This window comes from Ahaetulla prasina, chromosome 1 (genome assembly GCF_028640845.1).
Source record: "Ahaetulla prasina isolate Xishuangbanna chromosome 1, ASM2864084v1, whole genome shotgun sequence".
In the NCBI taxonomy this organism is placed as follows: domain Eukaryota; kingdom Metazoa; phylum Chordata; class Lepidosauria; order Squamata; family Colubridae; genus Ahaetulla; species Ahaetulla prasina.
Window position 1 is genome coordinate 263,858,879 of NC_080539.1, and position 25,296 is coordinate 263,884,174.

General features: G+C 38.0%; 1 protein-coding gene across 1 annotated transcript in view; it reads left to right on the forward strand.

Moving 5' to 3' along the window:
* Positions 1-25,296, forward strand: part of BRSK2 (BR serine/threonine kinase 2) — a 495,391-nt gene that overhangs the window by 295,133 nt on the left and 174,962 nt on the right. The window contains exon 3 of the mRNA XM_058157640.1: positions 23,330-23,415. Coding sequence (XP_058013623.1) covers positions 23,330-23,415 — 86 coding nt within the window. The remainder of the gene's footprint in view (positions 1-23,329; positions 23,416-25,296) is intronic.

A 25,296-nucleotide genomic window follows, 5' to 3' on the forward strand; every position in this document is an offset into this window, starting at 1 on the left:
ACTTATAAGATTTGCAGCACCCAACTTATACCCATGTCCAACTTACTTTTTTGTGAATAATGGCCAATTTGTGTCCAATATGACCTCTGAAACGGTTGGAAGAAGTCAAGTTATCCTCAGTAAAATCACTAAAGGAGACTCCACGTTTGTCAACTAAGTCTCCCTGAGCTGGCTCAATTCTCCTTGACAAGACACTTCATATCACAGTGACAGAGGTATTTTATCTGATCAAAGCGTGGAGGCAACACTGTTTACCTGGTAGATTTAGAGGAAATATTTTATGACTCATCAAAGTGCCTTGCATAGTTTCAACCCGCTTCTCTCGTGCATTCAGTGATATGCATAGAAACTTCTGGGTGGGCTGGAGGAGAAAGTGACACAAAGTAGAGCAATATAGCAGTTTCATTTCCCTCTTTGGAAGTGCAGTGTTGCACTGTGAAATGAAAAAGTGAGTCGCTCAAAGTACTATCAAAATATATTTTGAGGCCTTTCACCACTGAAATTTGATTATGCACGAGGAGAAAAGCTTCCAAAGTTGTTTTATGGTTACACTTTGCACACAAGTCCTAAACGTGATTACTAAAAATTGCAATTAGTTCTTGTGGATTGTGTGGTAAGACAACTAGAGGATAATGAAATTGCCAGTGTTCCTTATTATAAAGGTGGAGCGATGGGAAGGATGGTGTGTAGCACAAGCAGTGGAAATATTGTAATATCATACATGGTTATAGTTGCTCCAGTGAATTAACATTGAATGGAGAACATAAACTATGAGATATAATTATCTACAGGCAGTAAGTGGGTGTAAGTTATTTAACCATCTCACCGGTTTATAAGCAGGTATCACTTGTTTTTAGAAGAAAGGTTTGTAACGTGTATCTTTTCAGAGAGATTGGAAAATTAGAATAGCAGATTACCAAGAAATATGTATAACATAACAAAGAACAGGTGCCCTAAGCTAAATTTAATACCATAAGATAACCAATTTGTTTCAAGAGAGAAAAGAATTTGGGTAGGTTGTCCTATTTATGAGTGCCTGGAGGACAATTTTAAAAGCTAGAATTTGCTAATGACTAAAGGATTCTGCTCTGTGTGGTATCCTCTCTCTCTCTCTTTCTCCCTCTCTCTCTCTCTCTCTCTCCCTTCCTCTTTATGTGTGCGTGTTTCTCCTATAACTTAGATCTGCTTCATATTGATTGCTTGGCAGTATGTCACCAATGTCTTCACTAATGAGAAGGACATGTCAGTAGCAGCATGTGGGGGAAAGTGAGGTGTCGAAACAACCTGAAAACAAAGGGAGATCTTTTGGCTACTTTGATCATTGAGTTTCCTGTCCAATGGAAGCTGGAATGGGCTGCTTTGATAATGTTGCTGTTTTACTGACTCTAGAAGGCAGAGGATGAGCATATTTTCACTGAGGGCATCTTGGAAATTTACTGTCAATATCTTAAGACGGGGCCCCAACCCTTTGAGCATCAGGGACTGATTTTTTGGAGAGAGGTTTTTCCATGGACCGGAGGGGGCATGGTTTCATATGCTGCTTGCATCCTGTGGATGGGGCTTTGCTTGTTTGTATGATCCAGTGCTGGTCCATGGACCGGAGGCCGGTGTTCTGACCTAGGCTCCCTTAAAAAGCGGGAAGCAGGAATTGGTCCCGGCAAAACCTATTTTATTTACACGACTGTGAATTACTTTCATTCACAGTCACCAAGGTTTGTCCAAACAGTTTTTCAAAGGAATATTTATCAACATATCTTATCTCGTTTGGCAAGCTGCCACGTAACTTGTTTCCAAATGCAGAGTAAGGCAAAACTTGGCACAGAGTTTCTTAGGATCACGAACAGAACTTTCCACTCTTGAAACAATTGAACAAATGAATTGTTTCCTGCAAAAGCCCCCTCCCCGTTTGCTGCTCTTTTGTTTCCTATAGGAGGGGCCAATCATCTCCAAGGTGTGGCTTTACTCCCAAGTCGACCCTGCTTTCTGAGTTGTTCTTGTCTTCTGGCAGCTCTATGCATACGCACACTGGGAAAAGGCTTCAGCTGTTCCTCTGTCTTGCTGCTGTCTAGCTCCCTCTCTGCATCTGACACAGAGTCCTCGTCTGAGCTTTCCCCAGCCCCCAGGACTGGCCCATGTTCCTCCCCAACCTCTACACTGTCTGACTCTGCTGCCAGCTCTGCTGGCCACCGGTGAGCCACAACAGCCATGGGCTCCTGTCTTAAGACATAGGTGGTTGAAGTGATGCTAGGTTCAGCTTATACAGTTTTTTCACAACACCAATGGATTTTGTTCCATAACCTTTTGCAAATCTTTATCATCTTTAGGGTAACTCATTTTTAAGAAAGCCAGTTTAGTTTAGTAGTTAAAGCATCAAGTTAAAAACTGAGAAACCATGAGTTCTTAGTCTCCCCATATGCAGTAGCCAGCTAGATGACCTCAGGCTAGCCGCTTTCTCTTAGTCTTGAGAAGGAAGCAAATCACTTCTGAAAAACTTGCCAAAAAAACCTACAGGGACATGTCCAAGCAGTCTCCAAGAACCGGACATGCTTGAACAGAAGAAAAAAAATCACTTTTAAACAAATCTAAATATAAAGACCTTGTGGGTAATTGAAAGGAAAAGAAGTACAGGTAGTCCTCAATTACAATCACAATTGAGCCCAAAATTTCTGTTGCTAACACGAGTTTTCAAAATATCTGTTGCTAACTGAGGTTTTCCCCAGTTTACAACCTTTCTTGCCACAGTTGTTAAGTGAATCAGGCTTCCCCATTGACTTTGCTTGCAAAAGGTGATCACATGACCCTAGGACATTGCAACCATCGTAAATATGAGTCAGTTGTGAACCATCTGAATTGTGATCACGTGACCATGGGGGGGGGGCTGCAATGGTTGCAGGTTTGAAAAAATGGCCATAAGTTACTTTTTTCCAGTGCCATTTGAACTTTGAACGGTCACTAAATGAACTGTTGCAAGTCGAGGACTGCCTGTAATTCCAGTGCAGAATGGTGTCCACACATGCGTGTACATCAAATACACTTGCACATACACTTAAATGTACATTTGGCATCCCTGCTCAAATGTTTACGATCCATATTGAGTTTTTTTAAAAGGGTCAAAAGGGCCGTGATTCCTGATACACTAAGAAAAAGAGGGCGATGGAGAATTAGTAGGACACAAGCAGGGCAAAGAATTGCTTTAAGAAGCATTGCTTATGCTCTATCATTGAATGAGTGAGCAGGGAGCATTGAATGAGTGAGCAGGGAGAGCAAACAGGTGTTCAGTGGAGGAGTTCAACTGAGGAAAAGGAAGAGATGGAGCATAAGAGCCAAGATGTGGGTGGGGGAAAAAGTGCTGACAGTTTCTTGAACACTGCAGACTGCCCATTGTGTGACTGGAGCATTATTTCCTGCTGAGCAATTTGAAGCAATCTGAAAGATTCCCAGGAGAGAGTTTCCAGAGACTGAGCAAAGAGAGAAAGCAAACTGGAGTTCATCTGAGGTAGATCAAGAAAGAATTCCCTCCTCCTTCCTTTCTGTTCATCGTAGGAACAAAGAGATAGAGACCGATCTTGTAACCTGATGGAGATGGATCATGTTTGTTTGCCTCCCTGAAAGCAACAAGAACGACACGAACTGATTGCCCTTCTGGAAGAGAAGGTGAAGGGATTAGAAGGGAACCAGAAGGGACAATATACCTAATATTACACATCTTGACCGCAGCAAGAATTGTATATGCGCAGCAGTGGAAGAGAGAAAACACCCCTTCAGAAGACGAGACAATAAGGAAGATACTGGTCTGTGCGGAAATGGACAGACTAATGTTAAAAATAAAGCAGTTCAGCAGTTTGAATCCCTAGTGCCGCGTAACAGGGTGAGCTCCCGTTGCTTGTCCCAGCTTCTGCAGTTTGAAAGCACATAAAAAATTCAAGTAGAAAAATAGGGACCACCTTTGGTGGGAAGGTAACAGAGTTCCGTGCACCTTTGGCATTTAGTCACGCCAGCCACATGACCATGGAGACATCTTCGGCCAGTGCTGGCTCTTTAGCTTTGAAACGGAGATGAGCACCACCCCCTAGAGTCAGGAATGAGTAGCACATATGTGCGAGGGCAGTGGTAGGTTTCAAATTTTTTTACTACTGGTTCTGTGGGTGTGGCTTGGTGGGCGTGGCTTGGTGGGCATGAAAGAATGTATCTGTATAGGGAATATGTAAAGCAAGAATAGGGCTCCACCTGGACTAGATGGTCTACCCCGGTGAGGGGAACACTAATAAGCATATATGGGTATCAGGTGAAAGGTAGAGAGAAAAAAGACTATCAAAGGTGGATCGAGCATACGTGATAAGAACATGAGGGTGAATGTACCAATATAATGGGTGCGACCAAAGGCCTTAATAAGAGCAATAGGGAGGGGTGGTTCCAGACCATTGAGATGATCTTGAAGGTGTAACCAGCGGCCTTGGAAAGAACATCAAGGGAGGAGTTACAATATATGGACGTGAGAAGTGGGACTGTATGCTTTCAGTCGAAGGATAGAGGGTTTCACGGGCAGGACTAAATCATGGGACACCATTTGGAACAGGATAGTCATGGTTATTAATAAGATAATAAACAATGGATGGAAACTAATCAAGGAGAGAAGCAACCTGGAATTATGAGAAACTTCCTAACAGTGAGGACAATTAACCAGTGGAACAGCTTGCCTTCACACGTTGTAAGTCGTAAAAATCACTGGAGATTTTTAAAAATAGACTGGACAGCCACTTCATTGAAATGCTGTAGGATCTCATGCTTGAGCAGGGGGCTGGACTAGAAGACCTCCAAGATCCCTTCCAGCTTTATTTTGATTGATTGATTGATTGATTGACCTACCTGCAATTTCCATTAGCCTCAAGAGCTGAAGAACAGGACTCTAGGACCTGCGAAGAAAAAGACTTTTCTCTGTCCTAAAGAGTTGATAGTGACAGGTGGTATAATGGGAAGCCAAAGCAGTAACTGGTCAGCCTGACAATCTCTTGAGAGAAGTGAGAGTGTTTCTGGAATGCACATTTGGGATGTGATGGAAGGTCTTTCAAGACTTTTAAGCTCATTCACTCAAGACAATAAGTTTTTTCCACTGTTTCAGATGGAAGCAAATAATACATATGTATATCATAAAAAGAAAAAAAAACACCTTCTCACTCTTATGGGTGATCTATGTCTTCCCAACCTCAGTCCTCTACTAGAAACCTGGGAGTTTGAGGGTTCTGTGCAATATCTTAGCTGTTCCTAGCATTGCATTCTTCTGGACAAAGAATTCTGATGTCATGTCTGGATCTTCTGGAGCTATTTTTCCAGTTTAGGAGTCACAGTTACAAGTGCTCCACCTACCATCACTGGGACCACTTTGGTCTTTATATTCCATATCCTCTTCAGTTCCCTCTTCAGGCACTGGTTCTTCTCTTTCTTCCTGATGATTTAATGTTAAATAAACATTAAAAATAAACTTCAGATAATATTGTTGCAAAGATGTTTTTTCAAGAGGCAACTGGACTTTCTAGTTTTTTGGTTTCTCATCCAAGAAGCTTCTTCACCTTATGAGTTGATGAAACTTCTTGGATGAGAAGTGAAATGTCTTCAAAGAAAAACCAGAAAGTCCAGTTGCCTCTTGAAAAAGCACCTTTCGGACAACCATGACCTGGATGACTGAGACTCTCCATAGACAGTCAGATAATATTGAATTCATATGGGATCAACCAAGAGTTCTAACTCAAGGCACAAATGACCAGGCTCAAATTATCCTACCTCACACATATCATGTGAAAACCAAGCTCTCTAGAAGAGGCTCTAAAGCCGAAAAAGATGGAAGGAAAGAAGAAGAAGAGGATGGCCAGAAAGAGGAGGGCCGGATAGCTCAGGCTGGTAAGGCCTGTTATTAAGAACACAAAGCTTGCAATTACTGCAGGTTCAAGCCCGGCCCAAGGTTGACTCAGCCTTCCATCCTTTATAAGGTAGGTAAAATGAGGACCCAGATTGTTGGGGGGGCAATAAGTTGACTTTGTAAAAATATACAAATAGAATGAGACTATTGCCTTATACACTGTAAGCTGCCCTGAGTCTTCGGAGAAGGGCGGGGTATAAATGTAAACAAAAAAAAAATAAAAAAAAATGACTGAACTCAGTTCCAATAGCATTAGAAAAGCTGAAGGACCAGCTCAGGACAGATCATCATGAACAAAAATCTAAATATGTGGCTGATGACAACTTGATGGCACATAATAAAAAAAATACTTGATATTTTAAAGGGCAGTATTCACAAACAGAACTTTTATACTCAGTATTTGGTAGAATTAGAAACTTTGACAAAAAGGCTACCAAGGAAGCACTATCAGTCCCAAGGATGGTCAGAAGTCATTTACTAGTTAGACAAGCTGATAAAGTTGTCTTAGTCGTATCTTCTAGTCCCACAAATGTCCTTAAGATCCCCACTAATTTTTATCCCTTGCTCTTGCAAAAAAAAGCATTGTGTTATAGCTAACTAATATTTTTATTTTGAAAGAATGCTCTGGATTCATGCAGAACGTTGGATTTCCATTTTTTTCCTCAATTATAATAATCAAAAGTAGCAAAAGGGTCAGAGATGAATCTTATGAAGATAATAATTCAAGCCAATTCTGACTTACATAAATATGGTAAATCATGAACTCAGTATGGTTATATATATCCAACAGAGTTTTCTGAAGAAACCTACGTTTTGCCTATATATATATATTTTCAGTCCTATGCAAAAGCACTTGTTTGAAAGCAGAGAGTATCTTTCTTTATATAATTTCATTCTGATTCATTCTGAAATTATTATAAGAAAAAGAAATCAGTACACTTATTTTAAGCAACTGAAGTGCCTGCTCCACCCCCTCATTCTTTTCTTGCCTGGGAATATTTTGTACATTGTACTTTCTACTGACAACATAATACCATATTTACTATATTCTGTGCCTAGCTCCTCTTACCTTGGGCTGCCCTCTGCAGTTTCTCTCCATAAAAGCAGTGTAGTTCCAGCTGTCAATCTGTCTTAATACTGTGATTCTTTTTCAGTGTGGAATAACAAAAGTATTTGTGTGAAGGAACAGCTACAATCTTTGTAGCTAGATGCCCATTAGATCTGGGAGAATTCTCCCCATGATCTCTTCTTAGAATGTTTAATATATTGCTTGGCTAGCTTCCTCACCCATATAAATAACTTCTTGAGCTCTAACCAAGAAAAAAGCAAAGAAAATAAAATGTATGTCAAAGGACCTTAAAGTAAAATTAATATGACACTTAAATTTAATATTTAATTTAGTATGACTTAATAGGAAATTAAATTATATGACATTTAATATAATTTAAAGTTAATATGATATGAGTGTGATGGCTCAGTGGTTAAAGATGCTGGCAGCCTGGGTTCAAGATGTGAGAACTGTGTGACAGGGTGAGCTCCTGTTACTTGCCCCAGCTTCTACCCTTCTAGTAGTTCAAAAGCATGCAAATGTGAGTAGATTAATAGGTACCATTTCGGTGGGAAGGTAACAGCATCCTGTGCATCTTGGCATATAGTCCTGTGCATCTTGGCATATGGTCATGGAAATGTCTTCAGACAATGCTGCCTCCCTCAGCTATGAAACGGGGATGAGCACACGCGCGCGCACACACACACACACACACACACACAGAGAGAGAGAGAGAGAGAGAGAAAGAGTTTGACAAGACTGAATAAGGGGAAACATTTACCTTTTCCAAAAAGACAGAAAAGTCTATTTCATATATGCTAAATATCTTATAGAGAGGAAGAGCTTGGGGTGATGTTAAATACATCATCTGTTTAGAGTCCTTGTGTTGCTACAAGAGATCCAAGTTCAGGGGTGAAATGTTCCCGGTTCGGACTAGTTTGGCCGAGTGAAATGTTCCCGGTTCAGACCAGTTTGGCCGAGCCGGTAGCGTTGATGGCCAGTGGTAAAGAGAACCGGTAGCGATGGCGGTTCAAGGCTCCGCCCCCCGCCCGATCATCATTACTTTCTGATTTTAACCAGGAAGTAACCTGTTTTTTACCCTCTGCGCATGCGCAGAAGGGTTTGCAGAGCGTTGACGCATGGCACGTGCACTTCCAAACCAGTAAGGAAGGTAAGTAGATTTCACCCCTATCCAAGTTCAATCTCTTCTGAGTTCTGTTTGCCTTAATCTGGTGCCAATTTAGTGCAGAACTTTAGTTAATCAGATTCTTGTGCATAAGCTTGAATAAATCTTCAATACTGGAACCTAACCAGTGTTCTGGATTCTTTGCTCCTGATAGTTTAATAAAATGTATCTATCGGGAGTTTAAGACTTTCCAATGAGGCTTTTTCCCAATCAAGGAGGTGAGATTGGTTTCTACAAGGGAGAGAGCTATTTCCTTTCCCAGCAAAACTCAATTAATGCCCACATTAGTATAATTTCAGTGTCATATGAATTCCTTTCTATTTTCCTTGTAATTGGCTTTTAATTGTATTTATCCTGATTTAGATTTTTGAATGACCACCTCCTGCTGCCTTGTTTGTGGGCTGTTTTCCTTTTGCATTTTACTTGATTTTATTATTGGTGTGTGTGTATATTTTTATTCAAATTGCTTTTAGCGTGTTTTATTGTAAATCAATCAGACAGTGTCAGTTATTGGGCATTTTAAAACACTTTACTTAATTAATTACAGGGTTTATTGCAATAATCTTCCTGTTGGAGATTATGCTTCTGAATTTTCAGCTAGAACTCCCACTGTTTGTCCAATAATTGCTGTATCATAGCCTTAGAACCAATCATCGCAGGCTGGGGATTTACATTGTTTGTTTTATTATAAACTCTGAATTGTAAATCAAAACCAAGACATCAAAAACTGTGAATTTCTCATACCCAGGCAGTCGGCAATAATTGTGCAACATTGGAAAGATACATCTATGCCTTATTCATAAAATGAATTGCTGATACATATGGTGTATCAGCAATTGAATTTAAGTTTTGTTTTTAACAAAGAGGTGGAGAGGATTTCAAACAATCTGATTAAATTTCCAGAAATTATTTTGTACACGAGGTTATTTTCTAGAATCCTTCCCTCCTCCCTTCCTTCCTTCCTTCCTTCCTTCTTTCCTTCGTCTTTTTTTCTCTTTTTCTTTCTTTCTTTCTTTCTTTCCCTTCCTTTCCTTCCTTTCCTTTCCTTCCTTCCTTCTTTCCTTCCTCTTCCTTCCTTCCTTCCTTCCTTCCTTCCTTCCTTCCTTCCTTTCTTTCTTTCTTTCTTTCTTTTTCTTTCCCTCCCTCCCTTCTTTCCTCCCTTTTCCTTCCTTTCCTCCCTTCCTTCCTGGCTTATCTCTTTCTTTTCTTTCTTCTCTCTCTCGTGTTTTTTGTATCTTATTTTGTTAGTACTTTTTATATAAGCATTGTCCTCCTATCCACTAGTTTGATGCAATGAATGTAAAAAATAAAAATGAAATATTGGTCTAGGATACCAACAGGAAAAAAAATGGAAATGTTTTATGTATGGGAAGCTGCCAGGTTACAAAGTCTATTAAAGCCCCATTAGGAAAGAAGAATAAAGCTAGGTCAACCTGGCTTCATCAATCATAGGAGCCCACTTGGCACAGTTTCAGCTGAAGATTTCTGCCTTTTCCCCTCATTACCCCCTGCATTAATAGCAGAAAGCAAAAGAAAAGTGCAGACTTGAGTTTTTGATTGTGTATAAGCTGTCCTTTAGCTTTTCTCAGAGGCCCTGGATATGGTGATGGTCTTTTCCTTGGCCAATGTCAGTGAGCCACTTGAGTATTACAGCTTTATTCCATGTGCTTTTTTTCTTTCATGAAAGGTGAATAAAAACTCTTGGTATTGCTTGGTTCCCTTATTAGGATATCAAAATATTTTACATACTGTAAAGTACCATAAAGTTGAGAACATCAACTCTTGTACTTGTCCAGATTTTACCTTTTCATGGGATTTCAAAAGGTAAGAGACTTCCCCACCTCTCCCCGCATTCTTTGATGGAAATAACCATGAAACCACATTCTTAAAACTGTGCCTTCTCTAAATCTTATTACTCAGAGTTAGGGGGGAAAGTAAATTGCAAATTCTAGATTAACTTAAAGGGATGGTGGCTTAGTGAGTAAGACGCTGAGCTTGTCGATCAGAAGGTCGGCAGTTCAGCAGTTCGAATCCCTAGTGCCGCGTAACAGGGTAAGCTCCCGTTACTTGTCCCAGCTTCTGCCAACCTAGCAGTTCGAAAGCATGTAAAAAATGCAAGTAGAAAAATAAGGATCACCTTTGGTGGGAAAGTAACAGCATTCTGTGCGCCTTTGGTGTTTAATCATGCCAGCCACATGACCTTCGGAAAGCGCTGGCTCTTCGGCTTTGAAACGGAGATGAGCACCGCCCCCTAGAGTCAGGAACGACTAGCACGTATGTGCAAGGGGAACCTTTACCTTTACCTTTGTAGATTAATTTATTTCCCTCCACGTGTTGTGTATCCTTTTTATTTTTGTACCTTTGCATTAGTATTATCTAACAATTTAACCTGCCCTCCAAATTAAGCTGCATCACAAGGACAGAGGAGACTTGTTCACATTTTGACAGAAATAATCTTCTGAATTGCTTTCACAAAGCCATTGCCACCTGGCTGATTCCTGGGGACTGACTGAAAAAGCTCTGTTCTGAAATCCAAGCTTGAATTTCTCCTTGGATTTTGGGATGGACCTTTTTCAGTTAATTTCTTTTGACAGTGAAAATGCTGCTTGCCAGAGAGATTCCTCCCCACTTGGGGTGGAGTTTCTCTGGCAGGCATGAAGGAAACTGCAGTACTGGGCTGGAGGAAAAAAACAAACAAACATTGAAGCTTCCCCCCGTAGTCCACCATTGACGTTCCTTTGTGCACAGAGGGGAGCTACTTGCCTCCACATTCAACAGGCAATTCTTTCTCCCTGTCCACTTAATAACAGCACCTGGGAAAGCCAGATGTGGTCCTAAAGTCAAGCCAGCTCATATGGTGAGCCACTTTTCAACCATCACAATTTACGACCATCATTCTGGGCTCAATTACGGTTATAAGTTGAGGACTACTTGCAAGTCAATTATTATGAGTAAGAGGCTAAAGGTATGATGAAATATAAGTTCACTGTACCTGTTCCTTCAGTAATTCCACCCATAGGTTAGATAAAATAGCTAGTTCCAGCCCCATTTAAAAAAAAAAAAAACCCTGGTTAAGATAAGTGGGTAAATACTAACTAAATAAATTAATATATAGCAGGAGTCCCCAACCTTGGCAACTTTAAGCCTGGTGGACTTGAACTCCTGGGAGTTGAAGTCCTCCAGGCTCAAAGCTGCCAAGGTTGGAGACTCTGATATAGAGCATCACTACCTTTTGCAACACCACTGATGCTGAAGGCATTTTATTCGAAGCAGGAACGGTTTCCAGCTCCAGAGAACCCAATTCACCTAAATAGTCAGGGAACTATATATTGGGTGTTTAATTTGCTATGTACCGTTGGGTAGCAGATTATTCTGCATGCCAAATGAAAAATCCCATTTGTTGTCAGTTTTTATCAGTGCTTCCTGCTTGCAATTTAAAGAGACATGCACTACAGGTGACTGCTCTATAGAGGCATACTGTTTCTATGATTGTAATGTAAACTGTCAAATGTAATTTTGTATTATGTAGCAGTCATAACAACCACATAAGGTGGAGTTAGAAATGCCAAACCATTTTCTTAACACATTTGTTACGATAAAATTACATCCTGTATTAGCGCTGAAACTTGATTAAGCTGTTTGATTTTATTTATTCCAAGACATTACATCTCTAATTTCATAGTGTTCTTTTTCAATGCTTTCAAGTCTTGAGAAACAACATGAATGGGAGGGACCATTGAATCAGCCCAAGCATCAATTTGTCTTTCATAAATTACCATTGTAAGCTGTTTTTTAGTACTTTATGTATCTAGGAACAGAAAAGTTTTGCAGATCCACTACAAGTACAACGTAAGGCAAAAGGTTAACAGACACTTGAATAGTCTTGCAGCACTCTGTACTTTTTCCTATAGTAGCTTTGAGACTTTGAAATATAACACTTACTTTACAATCTAGGGATGAACTTAAAAAACTTAAAAAGGAAGCTTAATTACTCCACTGCTCGCAACAAAATACCGTGGGTTTTTTTATTTGAATTTATATCCCGCCCTTCTCCGAAGACTCAGGGCGGCTTACATTGTGTAAGGCTTAGACAACTGAGAACTTCGCCGTCTTCGATCTGACTTAAGCATAGTACATAAAATCATCTGCTACAATGTCCTACCAGCCAATGAATACTTCAGCTTCAGCCAAAACAATACAAGAGCACACAATAGATACAAACTCGTGGTAAACCGATCCAAACTAGACTGCAGAAAATATGATTTCAGTAACAGAGTTGTCAATGCCTGGAATGCACTGCCTGACTCTGTGGTTCCTTCCCCAAAACTTTAACCTTAGACTGTCTGTAGATCTGTAGATCTCACCCCATTCCTAAGAGGTCTGTAAGGGGCGTGCATAAGCGCACCAGCGTGCCTGCCGTCCTTGTCCTAATGTTTTCTTTTATTCGTAGCCTTTTTATGTATTTATAATTATGTTTACACTTGTATCTGTCATAAAATATATGCTTGATGAAATAAATAAATAAAATAAATAAATAAACTTCTGCTGGGTGGACTGAGAATGCATGATAGTATTAACCACCAGAAAAGAAACAGATTATCCTTGAAGTAGAGTGAGTGGAAATGGATTACCTTATGATTGCCTCTATCTCTTTGGACAATGTTTCATAATTTTAAATTAACAATTCCTATGAATTGGAAGATGTTTTTTCCCTGTCTTTTCCCTGAATCGCAAAAATAGCATTTCAGTTGAATACCATTCAGTGAAGAGGAAGTTGCAAACATGCAAAGGGTGGAATAAAGTAATGGTGGGTTCCTTTTTCACTACATAGCAGTGTAGTAATTCCATTTTGTTATGCTAAGATAGTCACAAATTGCAAAGAAAGTTAGCATAAAAATTGCCCGTAATAAAAGAGAGACCCATTAGCCCTTTACAGTCGTGCAAAGGGGTCACAAGATTGAATGGAGAAATGCTTAAGTACCATCCTTCCCGTTGAGGTGTGTCTGTGTGAAATGAATTTATAGTAATAGGAAGCCAACATTACCAAGGAAAAGGTCTGGGAAGGGAGACAGAAGTGAAGATCTTGCATTTCTCTTGCTAAGGGCAGTATTGCCCTTGGGTTAGTCTCTGTCATTAGTGGAGCTAGTGAAGCATCTTATTTAACTAATCAGCTCCCTGCTTAGATCTTAAAAACCTTTAATTGTTACCTGCAAGGTCACAAACCAAGCGCTATGCCTTTGTGTCTCCTTTAAATCTATTTTGATTCAACCTGTGTCATGTATAAAAGCCTGTTTGGGGGGCAGGGGAAGTAGAGTTTAGTATTTAGGTACAGTTGCAGATACATTATGCAGCTGTGACTTCATGATTTCTGTTAACTGCAGGCTTCTAGAACTTCCCTTTGGCTTAACTGTTTGAGATTTGGTTTGTTCTGTTGTAATTTTATCTGGTGAAAGCAGTCAGCTCCACAGGGCCTTGCTTTCTTTCGCCCTTCACAGCTTCGAACAAACAGCGATATGTAAGTTTCTCACTGCAAGAAAACATAAAAGTGATTCCAAATGCTGTCAAAGGACAGGAAGGATTCACTGTGATATCCCATATTTTAAAAGTTAAGTTATTTAGCTTTATTTAGAGGTGTAGCAGTCCTCGTTTGCTGATAATATGCATTGCCATTCTGTTCTTTTAGACAAATCATCGGTGGTTTACTACAGCCTGACTTACCAGCCACTGGTATTTCCTTGGAAATGTGAAATCGTGTTCTTAAGCAAACATTTGCCGCAATAAAAATAATTGAAGAATCACAGCTGTTCTTTAAGCTTTTGAGTAGAACTACTGTATTACATGAATTCTCTGTAAAAATTTCCATAGAATGGGAAAAGAGTTGCAACAACTTTATACCAATTTTCACAGCAATCTGGATAGAGATCTTGTCATTATTCCTGGCTTTCTGTATTAAATTCACTTACTGATACAGGATAACTGCAATCCAGGTAGGCATTTCGTTTGAAAGAAGCAAAGACAAAAGACTGTTTAAATTTATTATACTCCTGTTGCTTTTGCAATTTGAGCTGAGTCTCATTTTTCTTGTCCCCGGGTAATAGAATCCAGGGGGATAACTATTATAATTTTTCCAACTACTTTATCACGCAGATATGGAATGTAATTCAGAGAGAAAACATTCACTTGTCAAGTCACTAGGAAAGCAGGGGCCAATTCTGCAATAGAAAAATTGTTTCTGAAAGTCTTCTTTGATTGCTAGACATACTTAGAAATTGATTTTTAAGCTCTATATTATGCTAGATGAAAATTGTGTACTCACATGAGATTTAAGTGCTATTTTATTTAATTCAATATAATTATAATGATTGAATCTGACCATAGAGAGTATTTGGAAACTACTACTAGTAGAAAATATTGAGAGCCAGTTTGGTCTAGAGGTTAAGGTGCCAGGCTAGAAACCAGGAGACTGTGAGTTCTAGTTCCACCTTAACATGAAAGCCAGCTGGGTAACGTTGGGCCAGATATTCTCTGTCAGCCCATTTTACCTTACAAGGTTGTTGTGAGAAAAACAGGAGGAGGAAAGAGTATTGGGGTATGTTAAGCATCTTGAATTATTTATAAAAATAAAGACAAGCTAAAACTCAGATTTGCTTTGTGTCTTGAAGTAACTTTCCAGATATTAATAGTTTCTAAACATCTTTTTTATTCCAGTCAATACTGACTATTCCATTCAGTTATGCATGACCAAGAAGGGTAGTTTCTGGCTTTTTATAATACTTAACATCTAAGGCACAAAATATTCTGGCAACGTCTTTTGCCATGTTCCCAAGATATGTTCTTCCTGTTGACTCACTCTGGGACTGTACTGTTGCTAAATTGTTGTTGTTGGTGGTGGTGGTATTTTTCCTTATTCAAAAAATAGCAATAGCAATAGACTTATATACTGCTTTTTTAAAAATTTGAATTTATATCCCGCCCTTCTCCGAAAACTCAGGGCGGCTTACAATGTGTTAAGCAGTAGTCTTCATCCATTTGTATATTATATACAAAGTCAACTTATTGCCCCCCCAACAATCTGGGTCCTCATTTTACCTACCTTATAAAGGATGGAAGGCTGAGTCAACCTTGGGCCTGGTGGGACTTGAACTTGCAGTAATTGCAAGCAGCTGTGTTAATAACAGACAGACTTAGTCCGTTGAGCCACCAGAGGCTTCATGGTGCTTCACAGCCCTCTCTAAGAGGTTTACAGAGTCAGCATGTTGCCCCTAACAATCTGGGTCCTCATTTTACCAACCTCGGAAGGATGGAAAGCTGAGTCAACCTTGAGCCTGGTAAGATTCAAACTGGCGAATTGTAAGCAGCTGGAACTCAGCAGAAATAGCCTGCAGTACTGCATTCTAACCACTGTGCCACTGCAGTTCAAATGCCAAAAATAGGAGTGTCAAACTCATGGCCACGGGCCGGATGTGTCACACACTGATCATATCTACCTCTGGTTTAGTGAAGGTGGGGGGAAAGTCACGATATGTCATGTGACGAGAATGTGATGATGCAAGTTTGACACCCCTGGCCTAAGGACAGCCTCACGGTATTAGGCAGTGCTACCTATTCAATGTGGGTGGAAGTGGGGAGATTAGATGACAGGAAACAGCTACAATAAAGGTTATATGGGACCACAGCAAATGTTATGCTGGTATTGTTTACTGCAGTTCAAAGATGGCTGGACAGAACCCTCCAACCTAGCAATACAGAAGGACCCTAGGATTAATCTGATTCTTAAAAGCTCTCTTTTTCCATAGACATTGTGAGTTGCGGCTGAGACAAGTGAAAATATTTCACATTTCAGACACTTAAGTTGCCTGGGGTTTGTTAAACACCCAGGTGGTGTTTGATTTATTTTATTCCATTAAGTAAATGACTGCACTAATTGAAAAACTCACCACTGACAGCCACAGTTTAACAGCATACCAATGATTCTGCATCCCTTCCTGAAGGCAACGTGAGGATTACTGCTGCCTTTAAAACCAGAAGTCCAAATGAAGAGGGATGTGTTAATTTTCCCAAATTCCACTTCAGCCATAGTTTGGAGGTTGTGGAAAAAAAGAAAGGTTTGAAAAGCATATTTTCAATTAATATTTTATTTATCACATTTTTAAATTGCCCATCGTACCTAAGTGACCCTGGGCAGTTATAGTAAAAAGCATACAGTGGTGTAAAAATAGAATTAAACTGTTAAAAACGGAATTAAAAGGACGTTAAAAATTAAAAGGTAAAGAAATGGAGGGATCTCCCTCAGGCCACCAACCACTCCCAGGATTGCATATTAGTCTTAGAACACCATGCCAATTGGCAGAACCATTCTTGACATTCTTCCAGAAGGCCAGAAAAGTTGTGCCCCACTTCAACTCTGGGGTTAAAGTACTCAGTCGAAGTAATTGAGTGTTATGTCATCATTGGAAACGTAAAGTTCATTACTTTTTGTTTCGTGAAGCAAGCTTGGGTAGCAGTTGGGAAGAAAATTGGTGAGAAAGACTTATTTTACAAATGAAGGCAAATATACATGTACGCCGCCCAGAGTCACCTTATGGGAGATGCATACACATTTTATTAAGTAAATAAATAAAATCTAATGAGGTTAGCCCCCAAGCTAAAATGAATGCAAAATTAATGATAAAAATAATTTGCTGTAACCACTTTGGCAAAAGAGATAATAGCATAGACATTTTCTAGAACTGAAAGAATTGGACTGAATGCAGCTCCTGGGCGAATTTATTTCACAGCCCAGGAGCAATTCAGGAAGTTGTCTTTTTCGCATTTGGCAGAAGGGGTATTTTCAGCAGGGCCATTGAAGCAGCCAATTAGATGGTCCTTTACATCAGGGGTCTCCAACCTTGGCAACTTTAAGACTTGAGGACTTCAACTCCCAGAATTCAGCTCTGGGAGTTGAAGTCCACAAGTCTTAAAGTTGTCAAGGTTGGAGACCCCTGCTTTACATAGTCAGATTCTAAACCACTAGGATTTTAAAAGATAACCAACATATCTTAACTGTACTCAGTAAACAACTGGCAAAACAGATCTTTCAGTACAAGACTCAAAACACTCCCTGTAGCTTTCACTAGTGAGTACCTCTGTATCTTGCACCAACTATAGCTTCCAGAGCCCTTTCAAGCAAAGTCCCACATAGAATTCTTTGCCCTGGTCAAGACTGATATAAACAATGTGTGGAAAGCCATCAATCAATTCAACCAGTTGAGGAAGGACTTCATGACTTGCTTATAATTTTGCTATTGGCCCAAAAGGATCTCTAAGGGACTTCCAAACAGGCAGTCCCCTTTGGAGTTTCCCTTTCAATAATAACTTCATCAGTAACTTGCCACCAAGGGCAGCTTTCTTTTCAAGCCACAGTCACAGGCGAATGACCTCTGCCAGAAACATACAATCCCAATCTTATCCCTTTGAGAAGTTGTTCTCCAGAACTAGCAAGCAAACCAGCATCAGCCAGATAATCGCTCCCTTCCCCTTCCTCCCCCCCACCTCTTTCCCATATTCAGGTGTTTTTTTTTCTTCCAGACATAGAAATTTTCAGCTCCTTCCCAGTTTGTAAAAAGAAAACATTAGATATTAACACTTTAAAGCTCTTTTTTGTGATCTCTGGAGCCCTCAAAGATTATGTCAATGGAAATTGGTTGCAAAGCATCAGAAAGTGATGCAATGTTCAGCTGGGTTTAGGTGGGAAATACAAGGGAGAAAGTATCTTCATTTACCGATAGGCATAACATATCCAGCCAATTTCCACCAAGTGGAAAAATATAAACATTTCGACCTGGTTTTGTCTGATGATATCAGTATTACACTGTCCTTTCCCCTGTGGCCCTCAGCTGATAAAAGAAAAATGTGGCTTTCAAACTTTGTACTGTCTGACTGTACATTAGTGAACTATTTAAAATTCCCTAAAATTCAAACTATGTAGATCCACTTATTTAGTAATTTGCAAACTCTATATGGAATTTCTTCATTCAGAGGCTTTGCTTGGGTAGTAGTATTTCATCTTTTTTATTATTATTTTGTACTCAATTATCAGATTAAAGTACAGATCAAGACTTGGTACTTTATTGGTCTGGAGACACTTTATTTTTAATATGTATATTTGTAGACTACTGATGAACTGAAAAATTCAGAAACGGGCTATTTCAAATTGCATCTCTGAAGAGAAATACAAGTATTTTTTTAATGAAAACATTTTACAGTAAAATATTTGGATTAGGGAAAAATTAAACCAGAAGTAAAAGAAGGAATATTGCTATTGATTTGTAAATACTCAAGCTAAAATGAAAAAAAGTGGAGTATTTTAATTAAAAACATGATATATTATTTGATTGATTTACTTTATCTTCTGCTCTTCTTTTTGCTTGTGCAAATAAATTTTAAAATATTATAACTGGGGCTTCTTAAGTGACTGAAGCCATAAATCTTACTTTCGTGTGCCTATTCATCTCAAGCTTTTAGACAGTAACTAAGAAGTACCCTGAAAGAACTATAGCATCGCATCACTCATTTAAGGTTGACATGATGCTACAGCCATCAGCAGGAGAGGCTTTTTAAAAGTAATGACTTTTCAATATGCTGAGAGGCAAAGTTAAAATAAAATTCCTAATGTTGTTTTGATCAGATATAATATTAGCCAAATTCCTTTGTCAGTGATGCTTTAAGTTATTGTTTTTCTCAATATGCACATGAAGATTTTTTTTCTTTTTCTTTTTAAATATTATGTTCTCTTGGAGGAAAATACGTTTCTAACCCCAGGTGGTTCATTTCCAACCAGGAAGATACCAAAGAAGACTGATGAAGAGTTAAGGAAACACTTTATTTTGTCCAAGTTCAACAAAGAATGTTGGACGATGGCTGAATGAGTGCCCCGTTGTCACCTTTTTACAATTTTTTATTCCATCAAAATTCCTCTTTTAAAATTGCAAGTTAAAAAAAAATATACTCCCCATACTAATTTTTTTGTCTCTATGCAGTTCAGAAATCATTTCAGTCCTGTTTCAAGAAAATGTTCATTAGAAGTTGCCAGAAATATTAAACAAATACTGTAGCTTATTCCTGATCAAATTAATCAAATTTAGCATTTCTTCTTTTTGCTCTTCACAATCTTGATCTTCCAATGGTTGCAGGATTTGATCTTTCATCAATCTTTGGCATTCAAAAGGAGTCTTCAAAGTTTTTGCCAGTTTGCCTTCAACATCCCATAAAGAAGCATCAGTCAGGATTTCCTGTTGCAGCTTTTTCATCTCCAGATCTTGTATTTCCATTCTGGTAATCTCAATCTAGTTAACTTCCATTGTTCACACTCTTTATGTGAAGTAACAGGTTTTTTTAAGGTTTTTCTCATCATGTAACAATTTTCCCACTGAACTTTCTGTCTTTTCTGAGATATTAATACCTCAGTCTGGTTTTTTAAAAAAAAAATAAGATAAGAAAAAGTTAAAGCCTTAGCCATTATAACACTTTTCTGCCTTGTTCTTTAGTTCCGTCTAGGGTCCATTTGCAGCTTTCATCAATCCTCTGTTGTGAGTGGGCTAGGGTTCCATTTCAGTAATTTCCAGTGAGTATATTATTATATACTTGTTTTTAAAACCTGACAATAAAAATAACCAATATTCCAAATATCTCTGGTCTTCCCGTTGGCTGAGCCCAATCTGGCCTTCTGGTGTGAGTCATGGGTGATTAAAGGCATGGAGACAGTGACTGCTTTGAAAAAGAATATCAGCAAATAGACTATTCCTTCAAAGCTCTCTGGAGGAGAAAACAGGAGATCACCCAACAGGGCTCTGAATGGCACCATAAAACAGGTTTCCCATGGGTTTGAGTGCCAAGAGCTGATGGACATCTTTGTTCTCAGAAGTGGCAGGGCTTCTAAAAGGGACTGATATTTACTTTCTAATCATATTGAGTTTAACCACTTTCTGAATATTAGAGATTTTCAAAACAGTGAGGTTAATTTGAAACTTGGTGAGTTTCACCTTCTTCTTTGGATTTAAGACATTTGAAATAGAGAATTAAGAATACAATACAATATAATATACAATTGGCAAAAAGCAAAAAAAAAAGAATTTTGATTTAGAATATGATGAATCCAAATTCAAAGCTCAATAATTCTTTTCTGATTTTCCATCTCTATATGCTATTGGGACAAATCATACCTTATCCTAACTTTATTCCCAGAATTATTACAGATAAAATAAGCAAATCTTATTGTTGTGAATATTTTTATTAACACAGTGCAAAGAAATGTGCATTTGGAGAAGGAGTAAGGAGGGAATTCTCAGGAGCACCACAGCTGCCCAGGAAGAAGCCCAAATTAAGAGACTGTGAAGTCCTGAATTGGATGTGGGAGGGAGGAAGAAGTTCAAAGGAAGAAGTTCAAACCGCCCTGAGTCCTTCGGGAGAAGGGCGGTATAGAAATTTAATAAAATAAATTTAATAAAATAAAAGTAGCCACACCTTAGAATCTCTCGTGGTGTAATTGTTAGATTAGAAGGTTATAGCATCTAAGTTTTTAAAGTTCTACATTGTGATATATTTAAAAATATTTCATACATACAATAAATGAATAAATAGGTTTGTATCACCAGAATAAATTAATACTTCTGTCTCTGGCAAGATATAACAGGCTGTACTTGCCTTTTAATTTTTAAAATATAATTTACAGAGTTCAACCAGATTCTTCTGTTTGGCTGCTGAGACAGAATACAACTATATTGTCCAAACGCTGTTCAATCTGTTTTAATATCTCTAGTTTCATGCAGGTTGCCCTGATACAGAAAATTGTATGAAAAAAATGCCAGATTAGCAAGAGCATTATTGGATTCAAAGTTCATATTTATTTTCTAATTCTATATTAGTCTGTTGACTTTAATAGTCTGTTGTTCATTTGTATAGCCTTACTTCTCAGTTCATCAGACTGTGATTAAAGCATTAGTGGTTCATTCTTATATAAGTGTACCAACCATCCTCAATTGCTCCAGTTATGTAACAATAAAAGTGCCAATGCAGAATTAATTTAGAGCACCTTATTCAGCAAAAAAAAAATTGCCAAAGGTATAGTATTATATTACTGATTTTGTTTAGAATTCTGGTATCTATGTCATGAGAGGCATGCCCTCTGATGTACAATTTAAAATATTTTATATATAAACGGAACGAGATCAGCAAACACCATCCAACAATCCCAGGGGACTATCAACATATTTTAAAAGTTTTATTTCAGCAATGTAAGCATTTCACCATAATTCAGGATGTACATTCCAAGCTGTCCTCCTTGTTATTGGCCAAATGACAGAAGAATCATGGGAAGCAGTTTTTGAGACGAACCTTGAAGGAATGGAAGATGGGGCTTTGAACCTCTTCCTCCTCCACCCCAGATCTCTCTTATTTGCAGTGTTAACCTACCTCATCTTCATTGATGTAGAGGAGTAAGGAGATTGGCTTGAAGAAAACATATGGCAGCTATTGAGAAAGCATGAACTTAGCCCAAGTAAATTTAGCCCAGGTAAACATGAACTTAGCTCAGGAAGGTGAGACAAAGAAAGTTAAGATTATCTTGTTTTGATTCTTTTTGATATAAGAGGGAGGTAAAGCAAACACTCTCAGGCTTTCAAGAAGCTGTCATTTGTATAAATAAAATTCTAGTTTTAGTATTTCTTGCAGTGTTTACTTCCTGACTGGGTCTTACCCCAAAGGGCTAGTATTGATGGTTATTCCAATGCCATAATCATTTATCAAGGTCTGACAGATATTTATTTGGTCCCTTCCATGAATATAGTATTACAATAATATTAGATAAATCTTCTCAAAAATTCCCCATCTCTTCATATCTTTCACTGGAATTTCTTATTTCTTGACATGGCCTGGCACATGAATTTCTTTCAAATTCCATCTCTAGGACAACTTATTAACCCTTCATTGTTGTCTATTAATTTATTCTGTAATATCTACCATTCATGACTTGGCTTCAAGATGGACTCAATAAGGAAGAAAATAGTGTTTGTTCAAATTAAATGAGCACAGAAAGAATTCATTCATAAAATTACAGATTGCTTAACAAGCTATCCTATTTTATGACAATTCCGCACATTGTGTAGTGTTTGAGATTTAATACCGTACTCCAATGAATGATTTGTGCATCCAGCATTAAAGATTGCTAAGTTTTTTTGAGGATTCTGGTACTGAAACTGTAGTCTTTTTGTTGATTTGTATATAAGCTCAGAAAACCTTAGACATGCATGTGCTTTCCTTGAATGGGAGAAAAGACAAGAGAAGCTTCCAGTTATGGTTTATAATTTGCATTTTTAAAATATTCTCTGACAATGAGAAATGAGTGTTATAGAATTCAGAATTAGTTAAAAATGCAGAAAAACTCAGTTATGGCCTCAGACTATTCTCCACTGAATAGTGCTTTAAATTCTGTTAAGGTATCATAGAATAACCAGGGGAACTGTGAGTCCAGCAGTTCATGAACCACTTATACTTTGGATCATTATGTAAAACAGACTCGGTGCTCTAAATCTTTGAATTTCTGGAAACATTGTGGTTACTGGAAGAACATTTACCATGGGAATCATAATTATTTCTGTAAATATGATACAATTATTGTACTTGTATATTGTTGTTATTCTTTATATCTCTATATATATACACTTTATTGCTAATTAATACCATTTCCTGCAATTTATGAGGTTTAGTCCCTGAAAGCTTATGCCATAGGACTCTGTTGTTTTCATTATATGACTAAACCTTCATTTATAAAGTAACAGTAACAGAGTTGAAAGACACCTTGGAGGTCATTTAGTCCAACCCCCTGCTCACGCAGGAAACCTGTACTAGGGATTCAAACCGCCAAACTGCTGACCTTTCTGATCGACAATCTCAGCATCTTAGCCACTGAGCCACCTAGGAAGCTGCTACCTTATATGCATTTTATCCACCTTGAATGAATTTTAGCATAATTTTAATAGAAAATAAGCAAATACCATTAGGTTCTTTTGTCAACTGGTCACGTTTTCTGAATATCTATTTTCTACATTATTTTATTACTGAACTAGTGAAAGATGGTAAAACAGAACATTGCCATATAATCTAAGACACAGATTTTAATCTCTTGTATCCTTCTTTTCTCTTCTAGGTGGAACGGGAAATAGCCATCTTGAAGTTGATAGAACATCCCCATGTTTTAAAGCTGCACGACGTTTATGAAAATAAAAAATATTTGTAGGTATTATTCACTGACATTTATTTATTATTAAACAAATTTATATGGTAGACCAACTCACGCACAGTGACTTAGGGTGGCTTATAACATATTAAAGAATAATATAGTGCATTGGGAGTGGGAGGCCATTGAACATCTTAATGTGTGGAGTAGACCAGTCAAAACTGGAGAGAAGCAACTTAGAACTAAGGAGAAATTTCCTGACAGTTAGAACAATTAATCAGTGGAACAACTTGCCTCCAGAAGTTGTGAATGCTCCAACACTGGAAATTTTTAAGAAGATGTTGGATAATCATTTGTCTGAAGTTGTGCAGGGTTTCCTGCCTGGGCAAGGGTTGGACTAGAAGACCTCCAAGGTTCCTTCCAACTCTGTTGTTGTTGCTATTGTAAATCAACAGAAACAAACTAGTGAATGACTCTTTCAATGTCTCTCAGTGAACCCATGGATGTATTGACAGTTGAAACTTGTCAAATCTGTCAATTTCACAATTGATAAATTAATATAACTCTTATTGTTCCTTACATTTCTATAAAGCAAAATTCCCTAATTTGGTAGCTTTCAGATGAAAGTTAAAATATATCTATGAGGACATCAAGCTGGGAAGATCATCTCTGGAATTTGAAAAGGAGTATATTTCTCAAAGCTAAAAGAAGTATTATAATCAAATGTCATTTAAGATTTAAGAACCTTTTGGATTCCTTCCCCCGCAATATTGATGTTTTGTTTATTTATTTTACTGACTTCATGAGACTAATGAATATATCCATTGTCACTTTCTTAGGGGACTTTGAACTACAGAGTTTTCGCAGGTTTACTAGCAACAAACGAAAAAACTGTAAATATGGACAGATATATAAAATATATTAAGATATTTTATGTTTTGTTGCCATGTTTTACAACTGATAAAGGTGAAATGGGAAATAAAATTCTAATTAAAGATAAATAAGACAGAATTGAAACTTTAAATATAAAAACAATTGAATAGTGCAATTCATCTCAGCAGATGAAGTAGCTTGAAGAATATCTGTCTTGCGTTCCCATCAATATATATATGTCTTGAAGCTCACCAGGCAGAATATCAAAAGCCTCAAGAAACTTCTAAAGAGGAATATAGCTTTTCAAATTGCCTAGGTGCATGACATAGGTTATAATGTCTTATGTCCCCCGCCATAGATAATTGGCAGTGGAGTTATTTTAACAATAGATTTTACATATTCCCTGCAGTCATTCCCAGTCAGTAGTTTAACAGCAGTATTCTGAACTCATTGAAATTTCTGAATCCTATTCAAAATCAGTACCTCCCTACAAAGGAGGTCATAGTAATCCAGAGGGATGTAGTTAAGGGAAGGCCATTATTGGAACTACTGTACAGTATTATTTCCAGAAAGAGATATAGCTAGTGCACTGGCTTTAGTTGAGATTTCTACCTACTCCCAAACTAGGAATAAAGTTCAAGACTGATCTTCTTACTAAACCATGATGTCTTAATTGTTAGTTGTTGATGTTTTAAGATTTATTAATATTGCAGCTGCTTTATAGGTTTTAGAGAGGTTTTGTTATGCATTATTATATTTTAATTGTTATTGCTTATTTATTTAACTGCACTGGCAGGCTTTTTGTTATAAGAAGAATAAAACCTGGAAGTAGATAAATGTAGAATATCCAAACTATGAGCTTGATTATTCAAGAGGAATGGGATGCAATGTTCCCATTCTCATCTGCCTTTCAATTTAAGGTGTTCACCGATTCTTAGAAATCTCATCACCAGGCATCACCTACTGATTTGGAACATGCTCAATTTTCTTGTGTGCAAAATAAAAAAAAAATGCAAACATTTCCGACATTATGATAAACAAAGAAGGGAGCAAGATTCAAATTC